Below are 20,529 nucleotides of genomic sequence, written 5' to 3'. Positions count from 1 at the left end.
CTCAAACAGGAGGTTAGCTAGTTTCTTCCAGCCAAAAGATCAGCTAAATACAACTGTACTATTGACTTACTAAATTGTATGTAGTGATATAGTATATAGAATACAGGTTAATTGGTTAAAAGTAAGTATGTTTGGATTCAGTTGGTACTACAGTCTTTATACAGAGCATGCCCTTTTATGTATGGGGAGTCAAAATGAAACGGGGTCAATCAATTGGAATTGACATTGACATTGGGTTATAGCCTCTTTAAAATGTGTCATGAAATAAACTTAACAGTAAAGGACAGTAAAGGGAGAAATTAAGGACATTTTTGTGTGATTTGAGCCAATATTAAGTACCTTGACACAGAACGGCAATCGATTCTCCTTAAAGGCATAAAAGTTAAGGACTAACTGTTGACCAGCTTTAGTCAAAGGCGTCAAGTTCCCATAGCAATCCACAAAGACCGGCCGACCCTCAAGAACCTACAAAACAATCACATTACTGTTAATGGATTACACGTCGAGACACATTTTTGCAGTCCTAGCTTGAAACGTACCTCTATGTCTTTGCTCCGTGCCACTTCTTCAAAGTTTTCCTGTTGCTCCAGGGTTTTGTCCACCTTGTCGTCGGTCATGCAAAAGCACCTGAGCCTGGACTCCACCGGGTCGTTCATTTTGGCAAACACCACAAACTTGGCCATATACGGCACACAGATGAGCTCCCGGTACAGCTGAGTGGCCAGGCCGACCGTCTCTGGGATCTGGTGACAGTCCGCTAACCAGAACCTATAACGACATGTATTTCATCGAGTAAACAACCTAAACTGGGCATTAATGATAGAAGATAAATGGATTTTGGCTTTCATTACCTGGCCGAAACATTGGTGGTAAAGGACACGCTGTCGTTGACAAAGGTGAGGGGAGTTGTGCCAGTAATGTCTTCCCATTGTGCTGGAGACGTACCACCTAAAAGCAGACGTTCATAGTAAGTTGGGTGGTCAATATGATCAAAAATCCAATACTAATCATTGCTAAAACTAGTATCAAAACTAGATACTAATATGAAACAAAATCACATAAACAGGACAAAATGTGATTTTTTTCCTTCTCGAGCTTAATCATTAGATAAGATAATCCTTTATTGTTAACACATGGGGAAATTTCATTGTTGCAACGCAGGTAGATACAGAGGAAAAGGACAGATAACTTATAGAAGAGCTCTAACAAACAAAACTCTTATAAACAAAAACTCCTTTAGACAAAACCTCTCATTTCCTAATAAGGAATGGAGGGGGAAAATAAATAAAGATAAACCTTGAAATAAAATAAAAATAAAAATAAAAATAAAAAAAAACAGCTAGCGTAAGACAATACTAATAATAATAATGGTAAAATAAACACTCTATTTTCATTTCATCTATATTTGTTATGTGACACTATTGCATGTGACTACGACAGTAATTGCACATGAATATGACAGTATCAAAATCAAGCTTGCAATTTTTGTATTATGACAAAATTAATGTTTATAGAATATTATATATGTATTTATAGTGCTAATAGAAGTAGAGTCTTAAAAACCTGTGATGCTGCAGAGGAGGCGGAGGCAGGGCGTGGAGTCTCCCTTGTACCCGTTGGTGAGTCCTTCTCCAGACAGAGGCGGCACCGGGATCGTCATGGTGATGGGCTTGTGGAACTTCCTTCTTCTCGGCTCCACGGTAACGATGGGGCTGAAGGTCGCCCGGTTACCGAGGATCTTCTGCACCATCTCCTCAGGGACGGGCTGGGCCTAGGGCAACGTTAAAATATAGAATTATAGAAGAAACAAGAGCTGGAAACCTTCTCTGATCACATCAATGCGGTGGACCCACATATTAGGTTTACAAGAGAAGACGCTAAGGAGAATCGCTTGGCCTTTCTTGATTGTTCCACGATCAGAGGAGAGGACGGGAAACTCCAAATAGAAGTATATAGGAAACCTACACACACGGACCAGTATCTGCTCTTTGGTTCCAACCACCCACTACAGCACAAGCTGGGGGTGATCAGAACCTTACAACACAGAGCTCAAGGTGTGCCCACCAGCTCAGAGGGCAAGAAGAAAGAGGAAAAACATGTCCGAAATGCCCTCTCAGCCTGTGGTTACCCCGCTTGGGCTCTCAACAGAGTGAAGAGAACCAAGAAGCAGGACAAAAGGGAAACTGAACAGAGAAGGAAGGGTGTTTCTATCCCTTATGTGTCTGGCCTGTCGGAAAAACTGCAGAGAATTTTTAGACAACACGAAGTCCCTGTTTATTTTAAACCAGGAAACACTTTAAGACAAAAACTGGTTCACCCTAAGGACAAGTTGCCGACTCAAAAACAGAGCAATGTAGTTTATTCGATCCAATGCAGTGAAGAAAGCTGTAAAGAACGTTACATAGGTGAGACTAAACAGCCTCTACACAAGAGGCTTTATCAGCACAGAAGAAATACAAGTTCAGGACCACAGAGCGCCGTGCATCTCCACCTTGAAGCCTCTAATCACTCGTTTGAAGACGGTGAGGTGAAGGTTTTAAGCAGGGAGAAAAGATGGTTTGAAAGAGGAGTCAAGGAAGCTATTTTTGTTAAAAAAGAAAGACCTTCTTTAAACAGAAATGGAGGGCTTAGGTTTCATCTTCCTGTTATTTATAATGGGATTCTGAACCCCTGGAAAGGTAAAGGACATTCAGATGCTAATCAGGTACTCAGGGTGGTTGAGCCAGGGTCTCACAAAGACAAAGAGGATTCTAATAGCCCATTAAGATTCTGAATAGGTTAGCTCGGTAGATACAAGGGGGAGTTTCTGTTGAAACAAACAACTCTTTCTACTTCAGGAAGGCTCCTCCCAATGGGCGGGTCTTACCACAGAACAGTATTAATATCGGAGTTCTCGACCTAAATTCTGTTATTGACAATGACTCTTGGATGAGAGTCGAAACGTCTATTTTTTCAAACTGAGTCCAGATGACTACAACTGAAGCTTTTTCTACTAAAGAATTAAGTAACATTAATTTCACATTTTCACATTTTACATCCAAATGAATAATGAATAAATAAAATGAATAAAATGAATAAAATGAATAAAATGAATAAAATGAATAAAATGAATAAAATGAATAAAATGAATAAAATGAATAAAATTAATAAAATAAAACAAAAGGTTAAAAAAGTCTAAAATACAATTGATTTACAATAAAATATAATTAAACAATATTTTTCTTTCTTCATTCCTGGATCAATACATATATCTAGGTCTAAGCTTAAATTAATTGGCAAATAAAGCTGGGTGCACATTTTTTTTGGTATTTACGGTAAAGATGTTTGCATGTCACATTGTGTAGGCTGTGGGGTATGATATTGTAGGCCACCACACTGTGCCATGCTTAAGAATACCATATATACATCTCTCTGTAAGATAAATTACCTTTGGAGGTTCTAAAAGTTCAATCTAATGAAATAACGGACCACTTACCTGCAAACCGACTTTAATTTTCTTGGTCAGTGCCCCCTCGGGGAAAGAGGCCTGGACCGATGGAAGGCTCCGGCTGCACAAAGTCCCGCCCTCAGGCCCCATGTGGTTCGTCTCCTGCCTGATCCGTGACACTACAGCAAAGTACTGTGGGAAGTCCTTGGTCACAATACGGCATATGCGCTTCTTCTCCAGCTCCTCTGCACTGTCCAATTCTACAGACAGGAAAGGAAAACACCGGTAAAATATTCTCCCCAAATGCAAATAATAATAGAGAATTAAATCAAAATGAGAATTAAATGAAAAGGATGTTGCGATGAGAATATGTGTAGAGCATGACAATTGATTTACAAAGCCCACAATGCGTTCAATGGAACAATTAAACTAACTTTCAAATTACATTTAAGATAAGATAATCCTTTATTGTCCACACATGGGGAAATTTCATTGTTGCAACGAAGGTAGATACAAATATAAATATAAATGTAAATGTAAAATGTAAAATATAAAATATAAAATAGTTAAATTTAGAAAGTGTCAAGCAAGTTCCAAGGCTAGATCAAGGGACAACTATTCACTCTAAAATTCATTCTAAAACAACTTGAATACCAATTAACTGAGCTAAAAAGTTTGTTAAAAAGCATTTGTGAGTGTCCCAAGACTGATTTGATTTATTGTCGTAATTGTCCAAGCTTACAGACATATAATGGCTCTTACCTTCGTCCATCCCGTTGAGAATCTGGTTGAGATCGTCCGTCTTGCAGTCGTACAAATGCTCCTTCCAGGCTTCTCCGTTCTCGCTCCTCAGCAGGATCAGCTCCCGCTCTTGGCCCCGCAATGAGCCAAAATGGGGGATCTCCACTATCACTGGCCTGTCAATTCGCAAACACCTTTTTTAATGAGCAATTACCTCAACCGGTGCGTCGCATAATCCACATGAGGTGCGTTAGATAATAATACAAACTGTGAGGGGAGTCATGGCAAATGCATCCTCCATGCAGATCTGGGACAATAAATGCTGTTTAACTTTGCCCAAGCGAAATGAGAAGGATGAGATGGTTTGAGGGGAAGGAGGAGAAAGCTGCACAGCCCTTTGTAACTACAGGCAAGAGCTACAATTCAGTCGAGTTGAACCACCATTATATAAAGTCATACTGTAAGTTAATAATACTTTTTAATACACATTCGTCCCATTAGTTGATGTATTTTGTGCTTATTCTCCACCTCAATTCCTCATCGCTGCCCCAACAAAATAAAACATTCCTGCTCTGTAAAAAAAAAAAATCAGAACATAAAATTTCATACATTGCACATTTTGGGAAATAAAATCTTAATTCAAAAGGTGAAGTAACTTAATCATGAGAAGCAGGATGATGCCAACTTGAGGAAAATAACTCATGCCCAAAGAAGCGCAATTCAATTCCACACAGCCAATAAAACAATAACCTTCAGTGACCTTCATACATCACCTCAGAACATTTCAAATCAAAAGTCAAACATATTTCAAAGGAAGTGGCGACGATCGTGGTACATTTTGTAGTTTTAGGAAGAAGCTAAGTTACAAAGTTGTTAGTAATGTGAATACTGCGTGTAGAGTCACGAAATGAATAAATTGCAGTTGATTCAAAGGAAATATTGGAAATTACAATATTGGAAATGTAAAACCAACAAAGAAAACATTAAAAATATTACAGTTTTGGTTTCATCAGTCCCAAAATTTGCTAGGTATGGAGTCACCAACCAGAATAGCCAGAACACCTATATTAAATCAATATGGAAATGAGAGCTGAAAGGAAAGAGAATAGATTATTAATAAAAAACAGCTACTGCAAATAATTTGACTGTTAGCTGATACCAAATTATCATGCATTGTGTTTTACGTATTTCTTCCCAAGACTACGCACGCCGACATGTGCTGCTCCTAACAAAGGTCAACAAGGTGATTCAAATAATATGAAAATCAAAATCTTCAGCATGAATTGGCCTGAGCCATGTGACCCTGAGGAGGTGGGCGGGGTACACAGGACAGGAGCTGGAGGGCGGGTGCTTGCTTTGGTTCGTACCCAACAAATTTAGTTCCTCTGGGTCCGAGCTGTAGCATTGGACTAACCAGACTCTCGCCATCGTTTAGGGCTGGCAGCTTTCTGGGAAGATGGAGTTTACTGTGTCCACACCACACACACAAAGCACAAACTCACAAGTTAGTGTAGAAGTATAGAGGAAGACGCTTATGTCATTTCTAACAGAGGAGGCGACTTGGTGTACATTTGTCACGACGGCTGCAGGAGTAATTGAATTGAAATAACACTTTTAATACGTGTAATTAACATATATTGCAAAGTACGGGTAATATAATGTCCTTATTATGTATAAAACCTGCTCAACTTGTAGTTTTAGCAGTTCATAATTCCGTCTTCTCTTCTCTAAAGTGTTTTAATGCTCCTAGACATGTAAAAAGTGCTTTGATGCTTGATTTTAAAATACTTTACAATCACAAAAATGACAACATTTGCTAAATTGTTCAGCGAAAATACATTCATTTACTAAATAACTATCACGTCAGCAGGTTTATGTGTATGTGTATGTGTACTGGTCCAGGTACAGGTGTATTACAAATTATAATTCATACCTGATGCCACAAAACAGTTTTCTCATAATTTAATATGCATATGCACTTGGGTCATGACATTGATACCATTTTTATATGTTTTAAGCATCCTAAGAACAAAACCATATGTTTCCACTATTATTTTATGCTAAATGATAAATGTTTTATGCTTAATATTTTATGCTAAAACATTTTTATTTTATTCTATTTACATTTTATTCAAGTACACAATGTCTTCTATGTGTATCTGTAAAATGAAGGCCCGTTTAACCCCTTCTTGCTGTGTAAAACTGCACTGGAGTGGTAACATAAGCGTATTGAGCCATGTATGTGTATTGTGAGGGTTAAATAGAAAGATTCAACGTTATAAGTAATGTTTTATCCCTAATGCAAAAGTAGCAGCAGCATAATAAATCAAGTAGCGATTTCAAACTCACTCACTCACACACTCGGATACAATTTAAAGCCGGATGGTTTGAAAAGGTGATGACAAAAGCCGGGTGTTGAAGTCAAGTCAACAAATCAAAGTGCTTCAAAGCGAAAGAGCATAAAACATAAACGACTTTCAAACGGTTCTTACCCCAAAAACTGCGCTCCCGCCGGTCCCACCTCCACCAGCCGACTGGCGAGCCCCTCCCCCTCCACCATGGGGGGAGGAGACGCCAACTTGTGCCTCTTGACCAGTCGGCACGTGATCCTGGTGGGCGCGGTGCACTTCCTGGGCGGGATGATGATGCGCATGCCGTTGTGGCGACTCCCTCTCATGGACCCGCCCCTGGCATCGACCATGAAACTGACCAAGAATCTGCATTTGATCAGAAAAGGATAGAAAAATACACAGAAAACAAATGAAAAGACGCGAGGAGTGCGTGAGCTTACAATAAAGGGATTGATGACGTTTTTAGTCGAGGTGAGGCCCCTTCTCATGCTGTGGTCTTCAAAACACACGTGACTGATAAAAACTCAACAGAATTTGGAGAGTTCTGAGTTGGTATTGCTCGTTTGTAATAAAACAGAAGGGAAAATTGAACATATTGCTGACCATCTACGCTTAAAAGGCGACGTGCCAACTCAGGATTCTCCAGTTAACCTGCATTGTGTGTGTTAGACCAAACAGAGATGGACTTCCTGGAAAGTAAAATAAATCTTCACACACACAACCACACCATGCAAAAGCGTGTTAGTTTTGCTGAAAGAGAGTATAGAGTGTGTGGAGTTGCAAAACAGATAACCGCCATTAAAATCACGTTAAATCCCATGTTATGCACAAGTTTACTTTAATTATATTGCTTATGAAGTACAAATGAATAAACACAAAAAAACGGCAATTATCTGCTTTGCAACTTAAGAATTAGAAAAGCCTATGAAAGTGTGTCTGCAGCGAAACTTCAAGTGTGACAAACTACATCGTGTTGTTATACAGTGATATCCTCTTGTTGCGTTTGTCATTATTCGTTGGCTGGCACGCGTTAAAGAACATAGATTTTGTGTTATTTCTACGGTTTTGGGCCTTTAAATGCTCTCGAGTACATTTGGATTTGGTCTTAGCGCGCCATCTACTTGCAGCAGTGGGAATAACTAGCCAAAAAACTAGCCATTTAAGCAACGTGACCAGCATTCTATTATAAGCATGCGGTTATAATGAACGCAACAGAAATGCAGAGTCTGGTAATGATTTATGGGCTTCAAAAACAGTGCAGGAGACATACGGATTCTGACACAACTCTAGTTTTTGATGAGGAACAATGTTATAACATAATTCCAAAAGCTCAAAAAAGTAATCTTTTTGCTGGTCAAAGCTTTAAGAAGCTTAAGTCTTTTATTTTTATTGTTACTAATTTGATGTTTTTTCTTGAAGCTATTTATATTCTATTATTATCATCATTATTTAGCCATTTTGCCATGTTTATTACCACAAACCAGTAATAACACTTTTTGGTTTTTTTTATCCTTGAAGCTATTTATATTCTATTATTATCATTATTTAGCCATTTTGCCATGTTTATTACCACAAACCAGTGATAACACTTTTTTTTTTATCCTTGAAGCTATTTATATTCTAATATTATCATTATTTAGCCATTTTGCCATGTTTATTACCACAAACCAGTAATAACACATTTGTTTTTATCCTTGAAGCTATTTATATTCTAATAGTATTATTATTTAGCTATTTTGCCATGTTTATTACCACAAACCAGTAATAACACTTTTTTTTTTTTATCCTTGAAGCTATTTATATTCTAATATTATCATTATTTAGCCATTTTGCCATGTTTATTACCACAAACCTGCAATAACAGCATTTTTTTTTTATCCTTGAAGCTATTTATATTCTATTATCATCATTATTTAGCCATTTTGCCATGTTTATTGCCACAAGCAATAACAGTATTTTTTTATTTGAACTAAATAAAGAACGAAATTTACTTTCCACTGCAGCGTATCTCTAAGTACGCAAACAAAACCGTATTTTAAATCCCCTGCACAAACTGTCGAATCACTGTCACAATTCGGTTGAAGTGTAGCAAACGCAAACACAGATGTTATGGATATGTCGGGTGTTTGTGCGTCACTATGAAACCAAAGTGAAGAGAGAAAAGTGTGGAAGAGGGAAACCACGGGGGGAAACCACCACAGTCAGTCACCTGCTGTCGTACTGCGGGAGCGGAGAGGAAAAACTGCAAGATGGACGACAAAAGCAACGCAGGAGGGACAGGTCAACACAGAGGAGCCACTCAGCACGTGATTCACAAGAAATATAGGACATTACAGGTCCTCCATTTTCACAACGTCATGGCGGAAAATGGGGAAGTGCAATGCAATTTTTTAAACATTTGGAGCTGAGGATAAGAACAACAGCAAAGACAATGAGACAATAATGCAAACGTTCATCTTCACATCCTCCTTTGAATCTTGATAAGAGGACGCTCCAAAAACTATGGAGGGAGAGATCGATCCGAGGGAGAATACGACAGGTTGTAGGGACGGGAACAAAATGGGATATTTACAGGCATACAATCATTCACTCCAACAAGAATTCATTAACTAGGGGCAATTTAGATTCTCTGGAAGGACAGAAGTGATGACGTAGTGCCAGGTGCCTCGGTAAGAGCAGTTTATGTTGCTATGAACATGTCTAAACTGTTATATTTCAGCAATGTTTTGTGTTTTTCTTTTACAATGACGGTTAAAATATGATTAGAAGGTGAAAATGTGGTTTTAAACCTTACTGTAAACTAACTTAAACCATAATCATAACTCTTTTTCCCTCCAAAGCCTATTATCTATCAAATAGTTCTATACTTTGCTGCTTTTCTTTGTGTTACTTACCCAGAGTGAATTGGCGATGACGCAAGATTCACATTATCAAGGGCGTCTGCAGTCCAGCTGTATCTCCTCAATGAGTCGTTGTCGCAGTCCTTGGCCACAGACAAATGCTGCCACCAAGAAAGCAAGAAAATTTATATGAAATCGTCATGCATTTTGAAGTATGATCCCAATCGACTGTGAATGAATATGACTGTGGCAAGGATGATGGAGAATGAATGGCAATGACCACATAAATAAAAAGAAAAGGAATGGACACTCAGGGCTATTCAATTATCATTTCCAGGGGGCAGATTTTCCAGAGGGGGCCGGACTGTAAACCTGCACCACGATTTGATGTTTTATATTCAAAATCCCCAAACAACTCGCATGTACTATTCAATTCTACGGTTTTCACTGAAATATATAAAACAGAATGAAAAAAGGACTAAAGCGGGGCTAAGAAAAAACAAACCCAGTGTCGATCGATGACCAGACTTGACCTAGAGCCGATTATAGCAGCAGATCTAGGAATAAACAGGTCTAAACCAAGACTAAACTAAAGGTCTACGTATGGATTACATCTTGAACAGGACCAGAGTACAACATCTGGAACGGGGGCCAGATTTGGCACACCGGTCGGCAATTGAATAGCCTTGGGTGCTTTATAAATGCACTGAATATTAAAAAAAAACACTGCAACTAGAAGCAAAAATATGTGTCGCCTTATTTACAGCACATTTAGTACATGTAATACACTGTTTAAAAACTCAAAATAGCATGCGATGACATAACACGTTCAGGTTGTTGCAAAGTGTGGTGAAAAATCATATATGGCAGATGCACATGAGCGTGGGTCTCTATGGGGTACCTTGTTGCGCTGCTCTACAATGAAGGACTTTTCCCTACACATCGCCTGCAGCAGCGTGAAAGGAGACAAGCCATTATCTGTCAGAAATGATGCTCGTGCTGTGGTGCGCTGAACACCCCTTCGGGCTCCTTCTAGTCTAAGAATCACCGAAATTTAACCTGCCGTGTCATTCGCGGACATCCAGGAACTAGCCCGTAGCGCTAATCCTTCCTATATAGTAGCGCTAATGTTAATCTCGTTACTCTTGTCGGTGGAATGCGACGGGATTGGTTGTGGTATTGTCAGCGACCTCTCAGGTGCAAGAGGATTGATGGCATTTGGTCTGGTCCGGCACACTTGGACACATGCCGGTGTCTTCTACAAAGCTAGTTGGGGTCATTTGGCAGCGTTTCAGTAGGTTCACCGAGTACAAAAGGCCCACACAGCGTAGGGGGGCGGGACCATGTTAGTATGCGGACCGTTCTGAGACGTTGTTAAATATGATTAAAAAGGCAGCACTATGTTTTCCACACACTCCTCCTGTGTCTCTATGAGGGAGTGCTGATGAATTTAGTTAACATAACACATAAAAAACTAATCTTTTTCTCATTACTTGGATTATTTCATCATGTCGTTGTTTTATGTTCTAACTGTGTAAAGCGCTATATAAAACCGATGTATTACTGTTATTATTAGTGTTTTTTTTTGCCAATTCACCCACCCCTTTCACAGTATAATGCATAAAAGGTGAGGCAATATATCGAAATTTAAATAATATTGTAAATGTTGTTTTGAAGATTATGCAAAAACAACTATTTATAAAGAAAAGTAAAGATTAATGTCATGATTCACTCTCAAATCTTAAGCTAACTCTCTCCATGTCTTCTACTTTCTGCTGTTTTCCCACATACACCTTTATGATCTAAATTAGACAATTAAAACAACTATTAATCGACTAAACAACTAAACAACTAAAGACATACAACCCTAATGCTGTTCATGACTACACTTTTCTACAGAACAATTGCATTATATCAGTGTTGGATGACTTTTATCTGTGTTACAGGAGCAACAATCACTAGAATATTTATCATTTTAGATCATTTGTCCAAGCTGGCAACACTTTTTCATGACAGAACAACTCACACGCACAAAACTGCCACAATAGTAAACCACACACTGTACTGCGGCTTCTCTCTTTTACTTTCACTTACATTTTACAGACTGAATAAGAAATAAGTTGAGGTGTGTTGCACGTACCTCCTTGCTGGCCAGCATCTCCTCGATCATCATGCTGTCGCGGGTGTAGGAGCTGCGGTTCAGAGTGTGGGACCTATCAGAACTGAAGGAACGCAGGCTTGGTGCGGTTACCAAGGCAACAATCACAAAGACGGGGACGAGAGGTGAGGGGTGAGGAGAGGGGCAGGTGGGAGGGGTACAGGGGGTGAACAGAAAAAACAAAACACAAACACATTAAATGCATGCAGCTTCCAGGAACCTGGTATGGCACCTTTAACAAGAGGGACCACAGGAAGGACACGAAAGACTCGGTACGGAGAGTCACTGCAAACGTTTCCAAAAACACTTAAAAAACACTTTGAACTAAAAAACTTGAACGACTGCTTGCCGGAAATTTGCAGAAGTGACCGGGGCGGGAGGGACAAGTGAGAAAGAGCACGCGGTAAAATACTGAATATCACTATATATTTGTTATGAACCAACACCCTCCGTTTTAAACAAAGATGGAAGAAAAAAAGACAAGAACATTTAAAGGGATTTTCAGATAAATGAACAGTATAACAACCTAATAATGTATATTGGCTGTTAAAAGAGTGACAATCAGATGCTTTAATACTACGATTGTCCAAAGTATCGACACCCAGACACTAAATGATACACAAACTAGCATCAAAACTACTCATTTGAACTACTCCTCTCAACACGGAATTATTGATATTAAAAAACAGAACAGCTTTAATGTATATCAGAACTATTAGGCCATATGTATTTCAAGAAATGCTATTATCTATTGCTGAACATTTACAGTCTATTGTGTAAGTGTTTTCATTATCACTGTGGCACCAAAATAAGTATAGATGTGACTTTTTGGAATTTTTTTTATCATGACAACACCATATTCCACAGCCATGCGTGTGAAGAAGCCCAGGGAAGAGCATGAAGCGTGTCTTTTCAGCACCTTTAAACAATGGGGACAGTGAATATATATTTTGCCGCACAGAGTGTAAGCGCTGTAGATGCTGTAATAATGGGTGTGCGACTGTCTGCTTTTATGGGTAAATAAGGAGCATTCCTGAGCAGTGACATGTGATCCCACTTTGCCTGCGATGCCTCAAACCGCAATTACACCCAAGCTATTTGCACTTCACATGTTTGCCCATGTGAACAATTAGCTCGAGCGGCACGCAACGGGAATGCTACCGTCAAAACATACAATACTGTACACGTGGTACTGTATAACGTCCTTTTCAGACAAATCAAAAGAGCTTGATGTGAAACTGATGCAGACGTTATCAGTTCAGGCCCCTGGAAGCTCAGTGGAGAGAGGCAATGTAATGCAGAGCGCCACCTGGTGACCACCGATGCACAAAGACGCAAGCATAAATTAAAACACCATTTTGGATTTCTATCACAGGCAAATCATATAAAACGAACAAAAAAAACAAACTGTGAGCAAAATTGAAATACCGAACAATTCCGAAAAGAACTCGCGACACAGTGTAAAGTGAAAAGGTTTACAAAGTGCCCCGGCTTTTTCAGAATTGGGGTTGTAAATTAAAAATACATACACACACTGTACATAGCACCACGACCGGAGGAAGTGTTAGTGGAATCATGTTAGTCAAACGGTATGGGGTACACTGGGGGGGACACACTGGAGCACGGATACTGGTAGTTGGGGCTTTGGACGGGTTAAAGGGGGGGACGAGGTGAGGGGTGGGTGTGGGGGGGTGCAGAAGGAGGGGGCGTGGCAGGGCAGGTGAGGTGAGGACGGGGGGAGTGAGCGGGACCCTGTTTCATGCCTCAAGCCTTACCTGACTTTAGGACTAACAATTACATGGGACATAAAGAGAGAATAAGACATTGTGAAAGGAAATAAGAGTGGACAGAGACAAACAGAGGACTTTGGTAGATTTAAGATTTAGTTGAGCAATCTATAGCGCACGCAACTGTACCAAAATTGTACTTATTCAGCCCATTTAGCTACAGATACTCATTTAACTGGATCAGATTACAGGACCAAACTCACTCTCCATTTACATTAATTCAGCACAGTTTACATTTGAGCATTGCAGTAGTTTGTATTTTTTTGTTATGACATTGGCAAGACCAGGAACTCCTCAAAATAGCTGCAGTTTTTTGGCCATGTTGTCTAACTCCTTCATTTTTAACTTGAACAAACAAAAAAAAACCACAAAAACGGCAACTGTTGCAAAATCCAAAGAGCCAGACACAACGACTTTATTTACAGTCTCTATGGTGATTTTTTTCAAGAACAAAAAAGTGTACCACCCCTAAAAAAAAGGAGGAAAATCTCTGGGTTCAGCCATGAGAGTTTGATAACTGAAAACTAAACTTTGAGGATCCGTTGTGTTTACTTTCTGCTCTACATTGTGGCCATAATGTAACTTGTTTGCTTCATATTAGCCGCATGTTGTGTTAGCTTTGTGGTGCTTTCTGATTGTCCTAGCAACGGAGAGGAAGAAGGGTGAAGCCACCAAGAGTCAATTCTGATTAAAGACGGTGAAATGTTAGCCGGGTGGGAGTTCTATATTGCTAACACATGAGGAGTGGGTTCCAGTTTGGAGGTGGGGCCCAAAGTGGATCATGGGAAAACAATTCCATTGCCCAGCTTTTTTGAACTGTAAGTGTCGTTTTCAAACTGTTACCTTTTCACGACGGAGCGATAACATCACCATACTTTTAAATGAAGGCAATGTTAGGATATACACGTTTTCCTGTTAAGTTTAATCTTCAAAAAAGCCCATTAAATCACTCACTACGCACAAACTAGCCAATAATATCCATACGCACTCAGGTCAAACCTCCAGTGCCCAAAAAAATTGCATTTGTGTGGTTCGACGCTCAAGGCCATGGCTATTGACCGTAGCTCTAATTTCCTGTGGTTCCTGGTCCCGAGTGTGTCACTGCTCGGATATCCAATAACTCCTCCCCTCCACTGCAGCCCGTGTGTCAATATTATCACAGTTTGTTTCCCGGGGCAAAAAGTTCAGCTACAGAGAGAGCGAAAGAGACGCATCGATCGCACATAGAGCAGCCGAATCTGTGCTTTTAATGAGAATACTTGTACAGACCGCCTCCTTTAAGTGAAAGCGATCAATCCAGCAGAATTTGTATTAACAACCACTTCATGTAAAAACACTTGAATACATAGAAGTCGATACTTAATATGGGAAGCAAAAGCGGTCATACAATGGGAAAGCTGGGTCAATGCTGTGAAATCACCAATTCTCGTTGCACTGAAAGCGTTGCATTTCGAACGCAGACCAATACAGAGATTTCCTATGTGTAGCGCGCTTATATTAACTATGAGAACTTTTCAGAATGTTTGGCAGGCAGTTTTTGAGGTAAACCAGGGGAAATTTTGCATTTTTCAACACGGATCATGTTTTAAACCATATGACTCTATAGATAAAACCGCACAATGACCTTTACTATGCTATTTCACATCATTTTGTATTATTCAGGCCATTTTATTTGACACAAGACAGAAAGAACTCTATGTATATTGTTATTAAATTATTTCCAGGTTGTCTGTTTAGCTGTTGTTCTAAAGCAACGCCTTTTTGAATATGTTTCTTGTTTAATAACAGTGGTGAAACATTGGCCCTTACCTCTGTGACCGCGCTCCGACGCTGAAGCCCATGTAGCCCTCCTGAGGCAGAGAGTCATCCCCAAGCTCCCTCAGGTCCTGGGGAGCCAGATACTTGTCTGTGTCCCCCGTCATCGCATCATCACCTGCCACAACAACACGCATGGCAGCCAGGTTACACACATGTTATGTCATGTGGTTTTGACAATGAACAGGGAAAAAGAATAAGACGAAATGATGAGATGAGGAAACAAACAAGGGCAGTATTTCACAAATGTTTTATACCATCTATGATTTTTAAAGAGCTAAAATAAGGCTCAATCAATGACAAGCCCATGTTTAAACCTATATATGGTCTAAATGTGGACTCAAACAAATAAAAAAGGACTCAAACAAATAAAAAAGGGCTCAATCAGGAGTAAATTACGTCTTACAAGGACAAAATCTTGTAAAATTCAGAACAAATCAAAGCTCTAAACTTAAATTTGATAGGTGCACTATGTAACTTTTCAATTCGAGGGTCTGCCACCTGCTTTTTTCCATAAGATAGTCATTGCTTTGCCTGGAATGTTCCATAGTATGGCATTAACTACATCGAGAACATTTATTTAATTCTATATGTTATTTACTGCTCAAAATGACCCCAAAAAACTTAGCATTATCATTTACAGCGGGGTCAACTCTCCGCAGATCTGACCCGGGGTGGTGTCACCTGTTTGTTCCCATGGAGATAGTTTATTGCCATACTCTGGAACATTCCAGACAGGGCAGCAGCATCTCCATGGAGACGAGCAGGTGGCAGACATGCAATCAAAAGAGAAACTACATAGTGCAGCTTTAAATACCAACCAGAGCAGGACAAAAGGTTTCATGATAACTTACTCTAAATGTCTTAATAGAATTAAATTAAGAAATTGTTTGTTATTTGCCAACTGTGTCTGAAGTCTGAAGACCTGACCGTGATGTCTGTTGGAAAACCACTCAACTAGTGCAGAGAAATGTCGCTAATGAACTAGATTTTAGGTGATTTTGCCCATTGCCTCTATAGATTTAGGTGGACGGATCAATGCCGCCTCAGGCCAGGGGCTCGTTCCAGTCAGGCTTTTGTCCATCACCACCAACACATAGAAAAACAAAAAAAAGTCTTTCTGTCACTAGATGCTTTTTGTCCCTGGGTAAAACGTGGAAAACAGGTCACAAGCTAGCACACAAAACATCACTTCAAACAGATAAAAGAACCTAACCTAAAAGTGGTAACAGTATCAGAGTACATGAGGCTGCAAGCACGGCTATAGTTTCGGTAAAAAGCACAACATACACAGCAATAGCCACAAAGAAAAACCACGTAGAAAGAAATTTGACAAACGCTTACAAAGTCCAAAAAACGCAGAAGGTTTGCGGCGTGTTATCCCTTCTCGCTGACTGGAGTCAAAGAGGTTAGGACAGGAGCGCCGTGGTAACAAGTGCATGCGGCGAAAGAAAGACAGGCATTCCAGTGGTCACAAAGCTTTGGAGACCCCCAGCACCTCCCCAACTCTTGTCTCCGCTAAACCCCGAGCGCTACTATTACTAACGGGCGCACCCTTCCCCCCGCAACTGCACAAACTTTGAATTAAACTCACCTCCTGCTTTGAAACACTTCATTTAGCCGAGCGGGACAATCCTAAAGTTCCCCCGGCTGGTCTTTCCCCACTCTCTCCTCCTGCTCATGCGTGCACCGTCCCGGGACGTCCCACCACACCACTCCCCCCGTCCCACACCACTCCCCCCGTCCCACACACTGCCTATCACTGTCTCTCTTTCTTTTTTCTTTCTCTTGTACACAAACAGATCAGCTTTCGACCGCCCATCTTGTCCCTGCCCCGGGATTATCCTCTCTGTGTCACTTTTGAATACCAGCGGGACAGAAATAGTAAAGTGGGAGTGTGACGAACGACGCGTACGTAGACACAGTGAGCAACCGTCTCAAGAGCACCTGCATCTGCAAGGTTTATTGATTTTCCTCTGTCATATTAGATAAAACTATGTCTTTGGATCAATTTCCCCCTAAAAAACAATCAGACTTCTAGTGGACTTAGTTTTGCCTATTGGACTTTTGTTTAGCCCATTTATCCAGACTTTTAGGATCATTTCTAGACTTTTGCCAAGTCTATATGAATAAAAACACTAAAAATGTAAAGCGCCACTATGTATTTTTTCTGGTGTAATGTTTATTGGTATGAAAGTAAACGTATATATCTCCACCAGACCACCAAGTTACAGGTCAGATCTGTGGAAAGGCAACAAAAACTAAAAATGCAAGGTATTTTAGCACTAAAAAGACCTATAATGAAATACATGCTAGAGAAATCACTTTGACACAATTTTCTTTGTGGGACATTCCAGGCAAACCAATTACATCTCCATGGAGACAAGCCGGTGCTGGAACCGCCCTACAGAAAAGCTACATTGTGCACCTTTAACTAATCTAAATAATCAGTATAATATCCATTCAGTGCATAATAATAGGCTATGTAATGTCAGCATATAAACTAAGGGTTAATAAGGGAGTCATTTATCAAATAGTTTGACATTAAGTAAAGACCATAAGCCAGGTATATTATACATTAACCAACAAATTAAAGTATTATTACATATTTAGGGAATGCCACACCTTCAGCCAGATTCTAAACTTTATTTTAACACTGCACTTGGAAACTGGGTCAGCGCTTCATTTTGCTGCTCTTTCGTTACACATAAAAATGACCCGATAATTCATCGTTTTGCAGCCTGTTCTGAGCGGCGCCCTGATTTAGCGGCGAGCTATCGGAGACGTTAATCATTACCGTTGCGCAGCTGCTCAGTGCATGCATTTGTATAACTCATGTTTCACTTACATATTTAGATCACGCTTTAGACAGAGCGCAACCAAAACAACAACACTGCAACAACAACGCGGGTTAATAAATCAAATAATAAAAACCACATCAAAAACACCTCAGACTTGTTAATGGGTTAGTTGGGGACTTACAAGAAGAATAAGTGATGTAGATATTTCCCACATCAAGTTCTGTGTAAATGAAAAAATAAAGTAATGATTAAGTATTGTTATTAAAGTTTTTATTACGTTTCAGCGCCTGGAAACATGTATTAGAGCTCAATGACATCTTGAGCATGTACTGGCAGAGCATCGCGGTTCAGTTTAGGTAACGGGAGCCGCTAAGGTCGAGGTCAAGTCCATAAATCGCAATACTAGTCCTAGTTTTAAGCATTTTGAGTCTGTTTATAGACTAAAACTCTGACCCTGACTTCACCCTTGATTGTATTTTTATGTAGCCGTTTGCTGTCAGAGAAGAAATAACAGTAAGTATCAAATCAAAAACTCCCAAGAAGAGATTGCTTAAAACGCTTGTCGTCTTTAAAAACATTTTTTTTTTTAAAAGCTTAGAAAATGAACCTTATTAATAAGTTCATCTGAAAGTATGTGTGCCACTGACAACTAATCAATGTTTGTGATTTTAGAGTTTTTACAACAACATCCTTTAAAATCCATTTCTGTTACTACTATTGCTACTATTTTATCTTGACAAATCGATAAGTGCTTGAATGTCACATATTAAGACCAATATATAGAAGGTTTTGCATAATATTCTTGGACAAATAATGATCTTATAGCACTTCCAATACAAAAAATACCACTAATATCACATTTTCGTGTTACGATTATTCACACTTGTTGGCCCGATAACAAAACAACATGGAAATCCTTCTTTGTAATGATATTGTCACATAAACAGCCAGATAAAACAGTACTTTACAAGTTGTTTTAAATTTTTGGAGAATAGATTGAACTTAAATCACTCACTGTCGTTGCCTACGATTCTCACGATTCTCACGATTCTCATTTTCTATTGATTTAGTTCTTGCCATTGCTTTGTGACCTGAACCCTCTTGACATCCCTCGTCGCATGCCGTCATACTACAGCGTAAAGTTCAGTCCCGTGTGCTTTTTGACCCCTCCGCCCCTCCGTACAGACACAGGCTGCTGTAGCTGACGCGGCGCTGTTTGCTTTGCTCCAATGTGTGAACGTACAAAGGGCGCGCCGCTTACAAGCCGCCCGAGACAAAGGCTGGAGTGTATGTGTGCGCGCGCGGCCCTCTCCCGCCGATCTATCACACATACACACAATGTCATGTCCGGACGGTCGCCGTGGCAACCGGGAAGGGGAGGCAAAAAAACGGCGTAGAGCGAGGTTTAAACTACTGTCGGCTCGAAAGTGGGGGGCGCGCTGATCAAATATTGTCCGTGAACTTGGAAAATAGATGAGAAACTAAAACTTCTACTCGAATGCACTACCAATAAATTACTGCATTATACCAGTACCGTATTTTCCGCACTATAAGGCGCACTTAAAAGCCATTCATTTTCTCAAATAATAATATAATCCAGTGCGCCTTATATATGGATTATTTCTGGCTGTGCTTACTGACCTTGAAGCGATTTTGTTTGGTTTTGTTTGGCTTAATGCGCCTTATATATGAAAAATGATCAAAAATAGACCATTCATTGACAGTGTGCCTTATAATCCAGTGCGCCTTATAGTGCAGAACATATGGTACTATATCTATATTTGGCTATATGTTGAAATTCTACTTTTCCCTTGTTTTCTAATGTACATTCACTTTAAAACCACATAATGACCCAAAGTTAGAGAACAGACGGCCAAGGAAGCAAAAAAGCAAAGCGACAGAAAAAGTGACATAGAAGCAAATTTTAAAAATGAATCAAACAAAACAATGGATGGAAAAAATACCTTCGTCCACATCAGATAAATAGTCGTCTGTGATCATTTCAGGAACATTGGCCCTACGCACTGTGTGATTAGGATGGGAAAAGGTTAGAACAAAACAATAATGATGGAAAAAAATCAAATAGAAAATAATCACACTTTTCATATACTGAGCAAAACCTGGTCATTTTTTGGACAGTAAAATTAAAAATGTGAAATGAGACATGTGGATGGGCAAAACAAGATGATATCATGGAGTGCTACTGTTTAAATGTGCACTGTGGAACTTTCTGCTAAGTCCTCAATCTCCTGCTTGTTTTATTTATGGTATTTCTCTGCCTGGAATGTTCCACAGTTTGACATTAATCAACCATTTATTCAATCGATAATAGTTTAGCCCTCAAAAATACATTGCAATATAATAATAGTGGGATGGAACGTTCCAGGCAAAGTAATAACATCTCCATGGAGACAAGCATCAGAAAAGTTACACAGAGCACCTTTAAAGCACAGGGGGAATCTCAAAGGCACATGTGACGTTTTAATCAGAATAAAGTGACTGAAACTTAACACGTTTCAACTTTTTAACCAGAACTTTCTGTAACAGCAGCCTCACTAGTCAAATACCAAAATATTCGAGAAATTTAATATATAATAATATTCGTGAAA

General features: G+C 39.6%; 1 protein-coding gene across 19 annotated transcripts in view; it reads right to left on the bottom strand.

Moving 5' to 3' along the window:
• ank3b (ankyrin 3b) overlaps positions 1–20,529 on the bottom strand; it is a 97,509-nt gene that overhangs the window by 26,609 nt on the left and 50,371 nt on the right. For 4 of the 19 annotated variants that reach the window (XM_072455609.1, XM_072455613.1, XM_072455610.1 and 1 more), the window contains 10 exons: positions 15,114–15,237; positions 11,500–11,596; positions 9,414–9,520; positions 6,661–6,885; positions 4,190–4,344; positions 3,476–3,687; positions 1,564–1,771; positions 852–948; positions 540–768; positions 340–465 (listed from right to left, as the gene is read on the bottom strand). In XM_072455609.1, the coding sequence (XP_072311710.1) occupies positions 340–465; positions 540–768; positions 852–948; positions 1,564–1,771; positions 3,476–3,687; positions 4,190–4,344; positions 6,661–6,885; positions 9,414–9,520; positions 11,500–11,596; positions 15,114–15,237 (1,580 nt within the window). Of the gene's footprint in view, positions 1–339; positions 466–539; positions 769–851; positions 949–1,563; positions 1,772–3,475; positions 3,688–4,189; positions 4,345–6,660; positions 6,886–8,728; positions 8,762–9,413; positions 9,521–10,260; positions 10,306–11,499; positions 11,597–13,292; positions 13,305–15,113; positions 15,238–19,884; positions 19,945–20,529 lie in introns of all 19 variants that reach the window. The other 15 variants (XM_072455600.1, XM_072455606.1, XM_072455601.1 and 12 more) reach the window with 9 other exon arrangements.

Source organism: Eucyclogobius newberryi, unplaced genomic scaffold (assembly GCF_026437365.1).
Source record: "Eucyclogobius newberryi isolate DKJ021-1_F unplaced genomic scaffold, fEucNew1.0.hap1 SCAF_20, whole genome shotgun sequence".
Taxonomy (NCBI): domain Eukaryota; kingdom Metazoa; phylum Chordata; class Actinopteri; order Gobiiformes; family Gobiidae; genus Eucyclogobius; species Eucyclogobius newberryi.
This window is presented reverse-complemented; position numbering and strand designations above follow the sequence as displayed.